This window comes from Electrona antarctica, assembly GCF_951216825.1.
Source record: "Electrona antarctica genome assembly, chromosome: 7".
Classification (NCBI taxonomy): domain Eukaryota; kingdom Metazoa; phylum Chordata; class Actinopteri; order Myctophiformes; family Myctophidae; genus Electrona; species Electrona antarctica.
The window spans coordinates 41,514,649-41,529,276 of NC_136812.1; the positions used below are offsets into that span (position 1 = coordinate 41,514,649).

Genomic DNA, 14,628 nt, shown 5'->3' on the forward strand with positions numbered 1-14,628 from the left:
TTTATAACATCTGCCATGTTCAGCAAGTGACACGTATAAGTTAAGCATTACTCACGCCTGTCTATACAGTATGATAGATGCTATAGAGCAACCAATGCAAATTAATGTCTGTGAGGTCTGTCTGATCACTTGTAAATAATAGTTTGGACAGTCAGTCCTAAAGATCAGATTTGAGAAACATTCTTTCTCTAACAGTAAAGTAAACATGAAATTAGAGTTATTATAAACGTCTTTTATTAGAAAAAAACAATTACAAAACTTTGGCAAGTTCAGAGAATCAATAACAGTCATTTGTATAAAATACATTCGTTGCTTTTTGTTTTTGAAGGCGTTGCGTCCGTAACATCTACGGTGGAACGACTTTACCCTGCAGTTTTCACTCATAACTCCCATACAGACTATTTTTTGGAAGTGAGGATATTATAAAGAAAGGAGAAAAATAGGAAAAACCTAAATCCTCATGTTGGAATGTTCTTTTTCCATACAAAGTGGCATCTTCTCTCTCTACAGCTTAAGGCATCACTGTGGTACTGGGGTGCGTGTTGTGAGATACACACGGCCCCGGATACACACACTTACACACGTCACACGCACGCACACACACACACAGTGCTGTAGAACACAAAAAAAGGCACGAGGCATCTGGCTTGCATCAAAGCGTCCTGCCCAGCGGGCTCAGAGCAGTTCCTGCCACCGCCTCTCTTTTTAGCAGCTGGGAAAAGCTAATCTGTGAACTTTTTCTTTTTTTTTGTGCTAGTTTCAACACAAACCTCTCATCTGCCATGTTATTGCTCTACAAGGAGACGACCACATGTCTCTGTCTTTTGTTTGCCCGAGACAAGCTTACACCTTTTAACAAAACGTGTACACCACTTTATGTGCATGTATAGGGCCTGGCAACAGCAAAATCTCCTGAATTAGTTCACATGCAAAACAATTAAACCGTTTGTTCTTTATCTTTGTGCCGTAGAGCGCACGGCTGCTCCTTCAAACACATGCAATCATTTGTTTTCCACAGATACTTTTGCATATCATTACCTGCAATGCATTGCATTCATTTAAATCTAACGTGTATACCTGATGACTTGCTCTCACCTCTGCCATGACGTTACAGACATGTGCTTGCATCATTATCTATTTGATTAACAGTAGAAATAGTCATGGCAGACCACTCTAGTCACAAAGTACGTATTATTAACACAATAACACACTTGTTGACTAGGGTTCTTGTGTAAGCCGCTCTGTGTAAGAGCGAAGGCTAAAAGCCTAAATCGTGAATTGTTCTCTCATGGCGAGATCATGAGAAGACAATTCGCTCACTTGCAGATGAGCTCTGAACGGATCAAAGCATCATTTCAAACCATTGGTGGTCTGTGGCACCATCTGCAACTCCTAACTCTCGCCGTATAAACATCAAGTGACCTTAAGACCCCCAACAAACAAAATGTCCCAAACTCCATCCAACTCTGAGCAAGCTTCTCGTTGAGGGATTCATTGATTGGGAGGACAGTTCCATGGGCTTTTCTTAACCCAAAAAGCCAGAACAATCACTTGGGGGGAGGAGGAACAGGAACCGGTGGGGAGAAGTTACATCCTTCTTGATTTTTGTTTGACTTAACAACAGTAACGTGTCCCTCTGTCTTTCTGTGCTGGAAAATAGTTCAGGGGTGGGTCAGGGGGGCTTCTCCACCAAACAGAAGGTTCCTGTGAGCTCCTCCTCTCTTCTCGTCCAACCTCTCCGTGGCTCTCCAGTCCCTCTTCTCCTCATCAACAACTGGAGCCGCGTCCACAAGGGGCCGGAGGCCATTTTCGGAGAGACGTGATCCGGGAGAAGACAAATCTCTTGATTCGTTCGTTTTCTTTTTACACTTTTAATTTTAAGTCGGGCCGTCGCTGAAGGCTCGGGTTGGGGCTTGTAGTTCAACACGTCATGCAGCGAGGTCTCATGTTCAGAGGCTGAGGGTTGGGGTCAACCTGGATGCAGGAGGGAGACAAAACATGGATGAGATTCAAGAATAAAATACTTTGTAGACACATCAATTTAATGTTGTTGATAGCAAAATATTTCAAGCCTTACATAGCCAGATCTCAGCCGACTGGTATATCTGGTAACATCTAAATTCAATTAATGTACTAGAACTGGGTACAATTCAGAGATTTTAAAAGAGCATTAGGAGGATGGCCCTTCGATTTTCAAAGCAGTAGGCATAGGTTTGTTAGTACTGCTGGTTTTCTGCTGGTTTACTGCTGGGGTTTTTTTTATTAATAAAGTATACATCTATCTAAAAGATCTTTGATCGCCTGACTATCCAAGCTGTAATATATTCAGCCTCGCAAAGTTTTGTTTTCAATTAGTCTCTTATCTCTTTCAGTTTGACTCTTTCTTGAGCTTTCATTGTTTCACTTTCACTTATTCTAGACTCTTTTTTTCTCTGTGATGTATGTTATCGTCACTACAACAACAACTAAGCCAAAACTAAAGCGAACAGGTTGACAGATGAGCGGCGAGGTTTGTGTGCGGCCGGCGGGGAGATGCTGCTCACCTCGCTGTAGACCGGAGGAGGCAGGAAGCGGAACTCCTGGACAAAAGCCATGAGCGGCCGCTGCAGGATTCCACTCAGGTCGTCCGCCGGAACGGGAGGGGGCGAGGAGGTGCGCCGCTCTGCCTCCTCCGCTGTCACCACGGAGCTGTAGTCAGGAGGAGCTGAGGGAAGGGACAACAAAAAAGGTGAGATTCTGGGTTTCGTGCTTGCAGATATGCTATTTTTTGAGTGGTGTAAACCACTCCTACAACTGGCTTTGTTAGTTTACGTGTCTGTCCGTACCAAAAAAATGAGCATGGTTACTATGGTCACCCAGTTCACACGGGTGTGACTTCATTACGTCAGACCACAGCTGATCAGTCTATATAAGACCTTACACCACTCAGTTCACACGGGTGTGATTTTTTTATACTTGTGTGATGCTGTTGTATGATCAAGTAGGACATTCATTTACGAAAAATAAATGTTAAAATATGGAGAATGAGAGGTTCCTGCCGACAGCAACGAGTCAAGATATTAGACTTACGCTCAGGCTGCTCTGGGATGGCCAGGCGAAGCCACTCCAGGTTGCAGCTATACTGGCTGCTGACACTGGAGGTACGGCTTCCAAACGGGTGCAGAGGGATGGTGCCCATGACCAGCGGCAGCTCCAGACACAGTTTGGACGTCCCAGGAACATCCACACAAACCTGAGGAAAAGCAGTAGAGGGGCCACTATTAGAATGACGTGGAACATAATGAACTTGTGTTGTAGAAATACATGCTCTCGAGGGGTGTAAATGTATCAAACAAATCTAACTGAATCCATTACATTAAAATCGATATGGAAGAAGGTACTTTGCAACCGTCCGGGTTGTCTAACCTACAACCAGGATTAGAATGATCCAATTCATTTTGGCAGTGTGATTTATTGAAAATGTTATCGAATTGTACCCTTAATATAGAATGTCAAATCGAATTGTATTTAAATGCTCAACTTGCATCGAGTGGCCAACGAGACTGGAGAGAGCGACGCCTTACCTTGAGCATGTACTCCACTTTGATGATGCGGCACTGCAGGATGGAGGGTCCGACAGGGGGGATCTTGATGGCGCGGCCGTGCCACGTCTCCCTGCGGCGCGCTCCCACCACATCGCCGCTCAGCGTGGCCACCACCGAGCGCTTCTGCTTCATGGTGCCCCGGGCGATGAAGGTCTGCGTCTGGGTGATGTAGGCCTTGGGCACCACCGAGCGAGATGTGGCGTTGTCGAACTCTGCGAACACGGGGATCACCTCGCCTGAAAAACACAGCGGGAGGAAGAGAGAGAGATTAAGGACTGTGGCTCCGTCATGGTGAAGAGATTAGGACAAATATTGTTTAGACAGATGCTCCGTTCAATGTTTACCTGTGATGCTAGTTTCTTAGGAGGCACTACACTGTTCTCTCTGCACCCCACTTGTGTGATATTTACCTTGTTTACTCTGCTTATTCTCACTTTTAGGTCGCTCAGGATAAGAGCCTGTATTGAACTTTTAGCTAGCGTATCGACACCCCCAGAACTTTTCATCTATCCTTTAGCCTACCCATGTGAATCTGAGTAACAGGGGGATGGGACGTCAATTAGAAATGAGCTCTCACCTGGCGTGTAACCCTTGCGGTCGATCTTAGCCGTTATGGACACCTGTCCAAAGTTGCGGTACCACACCCGTGCCATCTTGTCTTTGGTGCCGGCCTGCGGAGCCTGAAATTACCAAAACACAAGCATTGTTTACATGAATGAGCTAACTCTGCAGAAACCAGAAAAAGGTTTGAGTCTAGAAAAAAAGAGTCTAGAAAAAGGTAATGCGTATGGGGTGAAAATCGCAGATTCTCACCATGTAATTTCTGGTTAATTTGTATCCGATATTCAATTAAAATGTTATTATAAATGTTATTTAGTAATGTTATTACTAAATGTTATTATAGTGCCAAATCACAACAAGTTGTCTCAAGACACTTTACAGAGACCCGACATTTTCTAAGCAAGCATTTTTTCAAAACGACAGCAACAAATGATTTAATATGAAAACATTGATTTACTAAGGAGCAACGGTGGAGTTTCCATGCGTATAACATTATAATATGCTGTGCAGCTAAAGTGCATGCATGTTCTTACCAGTAGGGTGGGTGTGTTGATGTCGATGGGCTCGATGACAGTAAACTCTTTCTTAATCTTCTTGACAGTAGCCCAAGGCCGGTGGAGCTTCACTTTCACCCAGTAACGAATGCTGCCGTGTTTCCCCTCAAAGGACGTCACCAGAGTCTCTTCTGGAAGCTGGAAACTGAAAGGGAACTCATGTCTGCCCGCCGGGAGCGTTGTCAGCTCTCCATTATCTGAGAGAAAGAAGACAAAATAATAACACGTTATTATAATTCATATTAATTTATAATAACAGGAATGTTTACATGGTACTAAACAAAACAGTTTGGCTGCGATTCAACCAGTTAAAATGACTCACATTGGAACAGCCAAGAGTAAATTAAGTTCAAATAAAGTCTCTCTGTTGTTATAGAACCAGTGGTTCTCAAAGTGGGGTCCAGGGACCCCCAGGTGTCCTTTGAGGGGGTTCCACTGGCTCCCTGGCAAAACGATTGATAATGTTCCAAATGGACCCTTACAGGACAGTAACTGAGTGTACGAATTTGTACACTCAGTGACTCAAAGAGTTATGGGGGTCCATGTCCTAATGGGGGTCCTTGAAATAAATAAATAAAAAGGTTGCAAACCACTTTTCGACACCTCAACAAACGGCCCTACAGTTTGCTTTCCATGACTGTGCATAAGTGTGCAACAACACAGTGAGAAAAACAATCACATGGTTGCTTCTCTGCTTGCACAAAGGGGTGGTGCCTTCTCCATTGTGCTTAGAGAGCATGTTTTTCTCAACAGGGCAGAAGCCAGAAGGCACGTACACAAAGAGAAAGAACATTGTAAAAGTAGGAGCCTAGTTTGTGTTGTAAGTTAACCACACTTCGACGAATGCAATTCAACTCGTTGATGGTTCTTTGTGTTTTCGCAGACTTTACATATATTATTTGCTTAACAATAAACCCCGCTGTCAGACCCTTTTGAATGGGTTAAATGGGTTTGTTTTAGAGCCCCATGCATTCACCAGCAATGCATTATCGAACACTAATTGCTGCAATTTAAAAGACAAAGTACACACTCGCTGACGTTGTAAAACACACTTTAATTACTTTTATGGTTGTTTTAATTGCCACGATTCCTATAGCCTAAAAACGCTGCACGACACAAGGAAACAAAAACACTATTCCATTGTATGAGCCTGGGTCTCAAATGAATGGAGCCTGCCCTGCACTGCAGGCGTTCGTGCAGGTTTTCTCCTCAAAGTGTGGTCCAATAAGTTCCTTGACGAGGTTCCTAAACCAAATGGACCCGGGTACATCTATGTATCTGTAACTCTGAAAGTATGCAAATGGTTGGTGGTTCCATCCATGTGCACTTTCAGAGTTACAGACCTGGTCATCCCGGTCCATATTTTGTGCACGGAGAATGATGTAGATCCTTTAAAATAAAATAAAGTTTGATCAATGATCAATCAAGGATCCTGACCTGCTTGCAGGAGCACCTCTCTGCGGTTCAGGTACTCCACCTCGTCGCTGTAGTTCTGGGTGTACGCGGTGCTGGAGCCGGCCGAGCGGGACTCGGTCCAGTGGACCTTCGCGAAGCCCTCGGCGTGCAGCTTGACCGACTCCACTCTGCTCTCCCCGGTCAGCTCCACCACCACCCTGCCGGAGACCACGTCTCCGCTGCTGAACACCGGAGTAGCGTCGATCTCCGGAGAGTCGAACACTATGTAAAACTTTTTCAATTTGTCGAAAATCATGTTTCTGGAAAAATATCTGCAGATCCTGTAAGCATATAATATATTCCCCACGAAATATGTGCGATTCCTTCTTCCTTCTCTTCTTTAAGTTCCGATCGCTTCTGTAAAAGTTTTGTTTCTCTGAGCAAGTTTTATGTCCAAAACTTGTGTGTGTCAGATCTCCGTATGAGTTGAGTTGAGAGATCTTCTCGGTTGGTTTGCAAAACAACTTGTGTGCAGTCTAGATGTGCTGCAGTTGCTTTTGCACGCCTTGCTAGCGGGAGGGGGAGGAGGAGGGAGGACGGAGTTTATTATGTAAGGCCCTGGGCAGCCTAATAAACATCTTCTCTTTCTGGGTGTGGAGATATGAGAGGCAGGAAAACAGAAAACACGGCCTGCCTGCCTCAGTGCCTGCCTGCCTCGGCTTGGCTCTTGGCTGATTGATGGTTACAGGTTCTTAAGACGAAAACAAGGCTTACTGGGCATGAGGCAGCCGGGGAGACGGGAGACAGACATGTACAACTTCGTAACACCTGAACACAACGCACAGCAAACGTTCTAAATACGTGCACGGTGCAAGTTGATTTATATTGCTGCAGGGTTTGTGAATATCAGTGCATGCGAGGTAAAAACTAATCTTAACTTACAAATGAAATGGAACCTAATTTGGCACCGCAATTCCACTGAAGCCGTTCTACTTAAGTTATGTTATACATTTGTCACTATTGTTGCACACATTTGGGGACTTAAACGAAATCCGGCCTTTTCAATCACAATGCATGAATTATAAATACTATTTCATTCGTCTCCATGGCTTCTACTTTAAGTTGGTCAACGAAAACAACAACGCCCATTGACACATTGTTGCACGGATCATCCGGATCGTATGCACTATGCTCTACTCTACTGCATGCATGTTTTACTTTGAGGCCGCTTTGTTTGTTACAACTTTAGAATCCCAGTTTGAGCTTCAAATCAGAGCTCCTCGTGTGAGAAAAATAAAGTTGTTTACGTCTTTGTTCCCCAGTGAGAGAGTGAGACACTCTACCGCCACCGTCCGTCGTAACAGTGTAATAGCTTAGTTTATAGATTCCATAGAGGCCTACAAACTACATTCATTCAGAGTAAACAACACGCATATTTATTATTTGTATTAAATAGACTACTATTCTTGTGAACAGCAACTGATAGCGATGTGTGCTGTTTATTTAGATAATTAATCGAAATAGTCTTCCCTGGAACATATGTAGATAGATATCAACAATCCTTTGTTCATAACTTCATGCAGGGATTGAACAGCTGTGGGAACCTAGAAAGTGTTTTTTTCATACTCTGTCTGGTAGATGAGCTCTACCGCCATCTGGCGGTGGACAAGTGCAATCCCTGCAAGGGATTGCATCCTGGGTTATGGAGATATCCGAGTGCAGACTGCATAGTTAGTAATACGTTATGATGTTCTTATCTTATGTGAACACATTTGATTTAATAAGCGAACAGAAAAATATAATCTGCTACAATTTTTAATCATATAAAAATATTATTAATGTTAATCATTTTTGTAATAGTCTATGTAAAACAAAAATGTTTACCAATATTTCTCATCAGAATAGTGGTGGAAAAAGTATTCACGTAAAACTATAAATGTAGAAATACTCTGTTACTTACAGGTAAAAGTCTGGAATTCAAAATTGACATAAGTACAAAAGTATTATGCAGAATGTCCCATTTCACAATGTATAACATTTATAGAAATCTTTTGAAAATAGCAGATCTACAAGCTCACAGTGTGTCTCGAATTGCGATGCAACGCATTGTAAGCTTGTACATTAGGATTCAAATTCGAAAGCATCAAAAGTAGCACATCTACAGGCTCAAAACATGTCACGTTGCGCCGCATTTCGAGCTTGTAGATCTGCTACTTTTGATTATTTTGTGTGACGCAATAACCTCGCGTCACCTCGGAGGAAAGCCTGGTCTGTTTCTCTAAATCGCTGTGTGATCCGGTCTAGACCGTATGGTAAAATATATATTTTTCCGTTTGTGATTTCTGGCCATTTCGGCGGCGATTTGTTTTGGTCCCCCCTGTTTGTTTTTAGTCTCACCAGTCGCTGCGAGTTGTAATAAAATATGGATATACCAAATGAACATTTCTAAGACGTACTTGAAGAAACGTGTCGGATTCATACGCTGCATCAAGGCTTTTATTAGGTAGGCCCTAAAATTACGATGCCCTTGATCACGGGAATTTGGGGTACTTCTAATTCCGGTTTGTGGTTTTCTGCCTGATGACTACAAATCAGTAACTGCAAGCAACATGACGTAAGGGAACCCCGAATGCTTCCCATGCTAGTGACGCAGTAGTATGATGAAGTAGGGCATGCATTTACAAAAAACAATAACAAAAAGTTAAAAAATATATAGCTGCAAGCAGCAATAAGGCGGGACCAAGAAAGAAGACAATACGCAATAAGAACAATATGCACAAATAAGACTGATGAGCTGAGTTGACAGTACCCGGATTTGAACACAACCTTGTGGTCCGAAGGCAAGAGCTCTACTGACTGAGCTACACAGAGACAATGAACATTTCAAGCAAATTGCTCAAAAAAACAGGCAGAAAATCAGGTATAAGCGTTTTTAAAACTGCTCAAAGTGGCAGAAGATCTGAGAGCTTACTGATCAAAGTGACACATGTGTTCCCCATGAGTCAAGGATCAAGTGGAAACAAGTGCCATGACTTTTGGACAAACGAGGCATGAGTTATGCCTGTTCAAAGGTTTCACTTTTCATTTTTGACTTAAAATAAATGTACTACGATTATTTGTCCGTATAGGTCCAAAGTTCACGTGTAGACGTTTTTGTGCATTTTGATCCTGGGAGGAGATACATTTTAACTGTTTTTCATATAATAAAAAATGGCGGGTGATCTAAAGGTCAGAGGTCAAAAGTCAGCACACGAAAGTTGTTCGGCATGAGGAGACACATATGTGTATCAAAGTGTCATTGCTAACGGTCAAACGGTTCATGAGATATTCACGTTCAAAGTTTGCATTTTCAATTGAGTGCTATAGCGCCACCATTTGGCCAATCGTCATGGGCTTCGCATAGTCACCGTTTGGCATGGCCCTCTACCAGATTACCGAGTTTCGCGAAAACCGACTACACCGTTCAGTCAGAACTGACATTTTTGGCAGAAGAAGAAGAAGAAGAAGAAGAAGAAAAAAAAACACAAAAACAATAAGTGACCAAAGTCACTGTGTGACTTCTTGGTCCCTTAATAAGAGGTTTATGCCTGACAGTATAACGACATACTGTCTAAAGTTGAAATACACTGACTGAGCAACAACTGTATCATCATGACACAGCACTGCATTCAACATGATGCAAGGTATTAACTATGTTTCCATATTTAGTGTTAACATAGCATTACATCAGCCTGTGTGGGTTGGTTAAAAACCTAAATAGTGACGGTACAGTGGAGAGACTGTGAACAGCATGCATAGTGGAGGAGGTGGGGCCACTAGGGGCCCACGTCACCACGTGTTTGTTTTTCTGGTTGCCTAGGAGACAGAGGCAGCATTTTTTTAATCCTGAGTCCGCCTGCCCCCTCCTGTCTGAGTTGTGTGGCTGCAGCTGTCTGCTAATGCTGACATTTTTCTTTCTTTCTTTCTTTCCTTCCTTATTCCAGGACCACATTGGAAATAACTTGTGTTTCCTTACACTTTATTAGTGAGTTGAAGTTATACTATGTTGGAACTTGTATTTTATTTTACCAAAATGAAATCAGTCACTCAATCTTTCTTTCTTTCTTTCTTTCTTTCTTTCTTTCTTTCTTTCTTTCTTTCAGTTTCCCTTCATTCCACTGTCACCAACTGTCATCTACCCCCCCGACATATGCCAACAATAAGGGACCCATGAAACCTGGGTTGGAACTGTGACTTGCCTCTGCCATTCTGATAGCCAGTTTAAGTGTGATTGGTGGGCTAGATTGTGCCATTTCAGTGGTGCGTTACGCAGCTGTGTCATTGTGATAAAAAAAAACAAGAGCAGTAACTTCATGAAAAAGCTGTCCCAGAGATATGGTAATGAATGCACTGGAGTCAAATTATTGCCACATAACTACTCAACTACTGTGACTTCAGTCTATTGTCTGATGATAAAACAGAAAAGTAATAAACAATCATCATTTATACTGGGTTGCTCAACACCAGTTGAAGATTTTTGTTGACACTTTTCAAAGGGGGTCATGTGATGAATAAAGTCAACTCAAGTGTGACGTTGTAGCCAGTTTCCCAATGAAACATTAACCCCCTTCTCACTATTTATTTACCGTCTGCACCGTCTATTTATATTCTGTCCTTATCCTTTAGTTCGCTGGTTCTCAACCTTTTCAGGCAGTGACCAGCCCAAATTTGAACTGGGGACCCCCACCCTAACAAGCACTTGGAATCGCACAAGTTGAGGCATTACATTTTGTTTGACTCGATCCGACAGATAAATATTGTGAACATTGCAGATCTACATGCTCATTCACTATTTTTGCCTCTTATTTGACAATTTTGACAATTTTAGACCAGTTTTTATAGTAGGCTATAGTTTGTTGATTACTTTTGATGTAGTAATGAACCTTTTCTGTTTATTTCAGTGTTAGACTCAGATGAGCCGTGTGTCTCGTGCCTCCCATATACAGTAAGTATATAGTTGGGGTCACGCGTACCACCGGGCCTGTCCTCTGTTTATTTGTAGAGCCATGCAGGTTCATGAACTCCTGTTCAGCGTTAGAAACACACAGACAGACACACACAAAAAAACCTGGGAGCTGACCAGGACAACCACAGTCTTATACTGTTGGCCACTAAGCAGCTCCATTGGAGCAGTTGGGGGTTCAGTGCCTTGCTCAAGGGCACTTCAGTGGTGTTGGGTGAGTGATGACCAATCACTTCCCGACCTAGATTCTTCCTGCCCGTCCGGGGAATCGAACCGGCAACCTTTCCGCAAAAAGGGCGCTCCTCTAACCCTTAGGCCACCTCTGCCCCAATTATATTATTTCATCATATGCCGGTGTCATGTGCCAGATATAGCCGACATACAAGCTCATACAAGCTCAGGTGTTTGTACCGAGCTTGTATGTCGGCTATTTCTGGCACACGGCACTGCCATATATGACAGAGCATAAATTAAGCGCTCTAATTGGGTCACACGTGTACCACAGACACTGCTTATTTGGACAGAGCCAGGTTAATGGACTGCTGTCTAACATTAAGGGTTATAGAGAGAGAGAGAGAGAGAGAGAGAGGGAGGTTAGCTAGTTCAGAGTGCAGCTGGAATCCAGTCTCTCTCCCTCTCTCTCCCGCTCTCCCCCCTCCCCCCCTCTCTCTCATCTCCATGCAACAGCCTCGGAGCCAGGTGCAAATCTATGGTTTCATTGTTGCTGACGCAGCTGACCTCACATGGAAAATGGAAAAATGTAGTAGGCCAACAACACGACCCACACCATACACACAACGATCTACACTCATTATGTTACATGTAAAGGTGTTTTAAAACAGAATAACACAGTTATTGTCTATTACTATATTTACGTGCAGCCAAAGTGTCTGGTAGTGTGTAGATAAGCCACTATATAGCCTATTGTGGCAATTATTTAATTTGTATGCATGTAGGCCTATGTATGTATGTATGTATGACATGTATGTATTCATTTATTCATTTGGTTATCTTATTGGGTTATTTTGTATTAGATATTATAAATCACACCTGTGTGAAGTGAGTGGTGCAACTCTGTGTGGGGGTCCGCAGAAGTTCCAGGCCCACAGGAACGCGGCCAGGGGGCTGGCCCGGTTCCGGCGAGCTTCCCCGTGTCCGAAACGGTCGAGAAATGACAGAGTTACTGTGTGGGGGTCCCCAGAACATCCAGGCCCCCAGGAATGTGCCCAGGGGGGCGGGCCGGTTCCGGTGAGCCGCCCGCGTCCAACACGGTCGAGAAATAACAGTTACCGTGTGGGGGTCCCCAGGGGTCCCCAGAACATCCAGGCCCCAGGAATACGCCCAGGGGGCCGGGCCAGTTCCGGTGAGCCGCCCGCGTCCAACACGGTCGAGAAATAACAGTTACCGTGTGGGGGTCCCCAGGGGGTCCCTGTACAGTACAGTACAGTACAGTACAGTACAGTACAGTACAGTACAGTACAGTACAGTACTGTAACACCCGAAATCATCATATATAGTTATGTGCGTGTGTGTTTGTGTGTCAGTTAGGTTGTGCAACAGTGAGACCATGCTATTTTCCTGCTCGGACAGACGGACCCAGGCAGGCAGCCAGGGACAGACCCAGGCAGGCAGCCAGGGACGGACCCAGGCAGGGAGCCAGGGACGGCCCCAGGCAGGGAGCCAGGGACGGCCCCAGGCAGGGAGCCAGGGACGGCCCCAGGCAGGGAGCCAGGGACGGCCCCAGGCATGCAGCCAGGGACGGACCCAGGCAGGCGGTCATTGACACCCAGGCAGAGACACACATAGCTCCGTAAGGCACCACTCAAAAATAAACCCACATTTGGATGTGTCTACACTACAGTCTTTTAAACGAGGCATAACGTCCCCCAACTGACCTCGGATCAGATGTTGTCTCTTCCTGAAGTAAGTGAGCTTGGAGGTGTAGTCGTTGTACACGGAGTTCATGCCCACGCTGCGGTTCTCCAGCCAGTGCGTGGTGGCAACGCCACGGCCCAGCACGCGCATGGAGCGAACCCGCGTGTCCCGGTTGAGCTCCAGGACCACCTGGCCCGTCACCGCCTCCCCGCTGCTGTACACCGCCTCCTCTGGCCCGTCCAGCACCAGCCTGAAGCTCTTTATGGCCCGAAATGCCATTCCTTATGAATATGATGATGAATGATGAACCAAGTTTTAACATGTAGCTCTTACATTCTAACAACTTAACAAGGACAATAAAGGTTCATTTGCACAAAACATTAAAAGAGTGCAAAATAAGAACATTTAAAAGCACATTTGAATACGATACAAATTGTTATTAAAACGGTATAAGACCATAGAAAACGAGAATAATTAAGCTGAAGACGTCCGTTGCAGGAAAACATAGCGGCTACATCCTACTATTAATTGCATGATCAACAAATTTGCCAAATGTCGCCTCTTTCTTTTATTTACGTGCATTATGTCAAAGTGTGTGCCACTCACCGCAGGCTCCGTTATAACAGCTCGCACAGTTTGCACTAGTGCACACAGTGTGTTGTACACAGTAGACACAGTACTGTCTGCAGACGCTCCAACACGCCTTGCTTTATAAACTACAGTCTACATCCCATAGCCCAGGGGGACGGTCGGTCGCGCGCACTGTAATTGGTTGACGAAATGGAATAATCAAGAAACACGTTTTGTCTGTTATTTTTATTTCTACATGTCAATGAACGAATCAATGCATAAAAAACGAATAGATCTTTTTATATGATTGACACTTGACAGAATCGATTCATCTGATAAACCTGTAATATCTACAAGCTCATAGTCATAACACGTTATGTGTTGTGAGCTTGTAGATTTGTTGTTTTCACTATTTTTAAACTAATTGACTGCATGCAAGATCAACAACAAAATAATCACCGGATAAAATTATAGAAATGACCTAGGTAAAAACATTGTCCACATTTATAACAAATATGTGGACTACAACTACAATATATAGGCTATATTATTTTTTCTTTCATTCATTGTAGTTTCTAATTGAACAGCTAATTTATCTAGGCTATATGACTATACTAGCACATAATCGCACCCCACACTGATATATTATAGGGAACCTAATGGTCAGTTGCCTGGCACCAACCAACCACAATGCTTCTGTGCCTCCAGGCTATAGGATCTAGAGACTATCTGGGTTCAACCTATCAGATAGAGACCAGAGAGTCTGAGTGCAGTAGTTACTATAGCTACTTACTAGCTACTTACTATATATCACTAATCAGTTGTTATTAATGTAATTCTCAGAACAAAAGGCATAATCCTTGGATGACGATAAGGCTTAATGGTGAACTACACTGTTATCATGTTATCTAGTCCACAGTACATTATGGTTTTGGCCTACAGTAGCCTATAGCTTGTTGTTTAGTAAATGAGTAATATGATCTGACCTAACTAGGACTTGAACATTGGCATGCTGCCGCCTTTGACTTATATGTCAATGCCTATTATGTATATAAACACTTCTGGAAGAAAAACAAAACAAAACAAA

At 43.6% G+C, this 14,628-nt stretch overlaps 1 protein-coding gene across 2 annotated transcripts; it reads right to left on the reverse strand.

The window, feature by feature from the left end:
- Nucleotides 1-211: 211 nt before the first annotated feature.
- arrdc2 (arrestin domain containing 2) lies at nt 212-13,630 on the reverse strand. Of its 2 annotated transcripts, XM_079506148.1 has the most exons (8): nt 13,578-13,630; nt 12,992-13,252; nt 4,679-4,896; nt 4,162-4,264; nt 3,564-3,820; nt 3,070-3,232; nt 2,544-2,704; nt 212-1,974 (listed from the first exon to the last, which is right to left on the reverse strand). In XM_079506148.1, exons 2-8 carry the CDS (start codon nt 13,248-13,250, stop codon nt 1,921-1,923), a joined length of 1,215 nt encoding a protein of 404 aa, XP_079362274.1. In that variant the 5' UTR covers nt 13,251-13,252; nt 13,578-13,630; the 3' UTR covers nt 212-1,920. The 2 variants fall into 2 exon arrangements, with proteins under 2 accessions (XP_079362274.1, XP_079362273.1); XM_079506147.1 differs by lacking the exons at nt 12,992-13,252; nt 13,578-13,630 and adding an exon at nt 6,137-6,792.
- Nucleotides 13,631-14,628: the final 998 nt, after the last annotated feature.

What these genes read in the sequence shown, in the direction of transcription:
- arrdc2 (XM_079506147.1), bottom strand. Translation starts at nt 6,410, where the DNA reads ATGATTTTCGACAAATTGAAAAAGTTTTACATAGTGTTCGACTCTCCG. An exon ending in AGAGGTGCTCCTGCAAGCAG is followed by an intron (nt 4,897 to 6,136) that starts GTCAGGATCCTT and finishes TCTTTCTCTCAG; the next exon opens with ATAATGGAGAGCTGACAACG. An exon ending in CCGCAAGGGTTACACGCCAG is followed by an intron (nt 3,821 to 4,161) that starts GTGAGAGCTCAT and finishes TGTGTTTTTCAG; the next exon opens with GCGAGGTGATCCCCGTGTTC.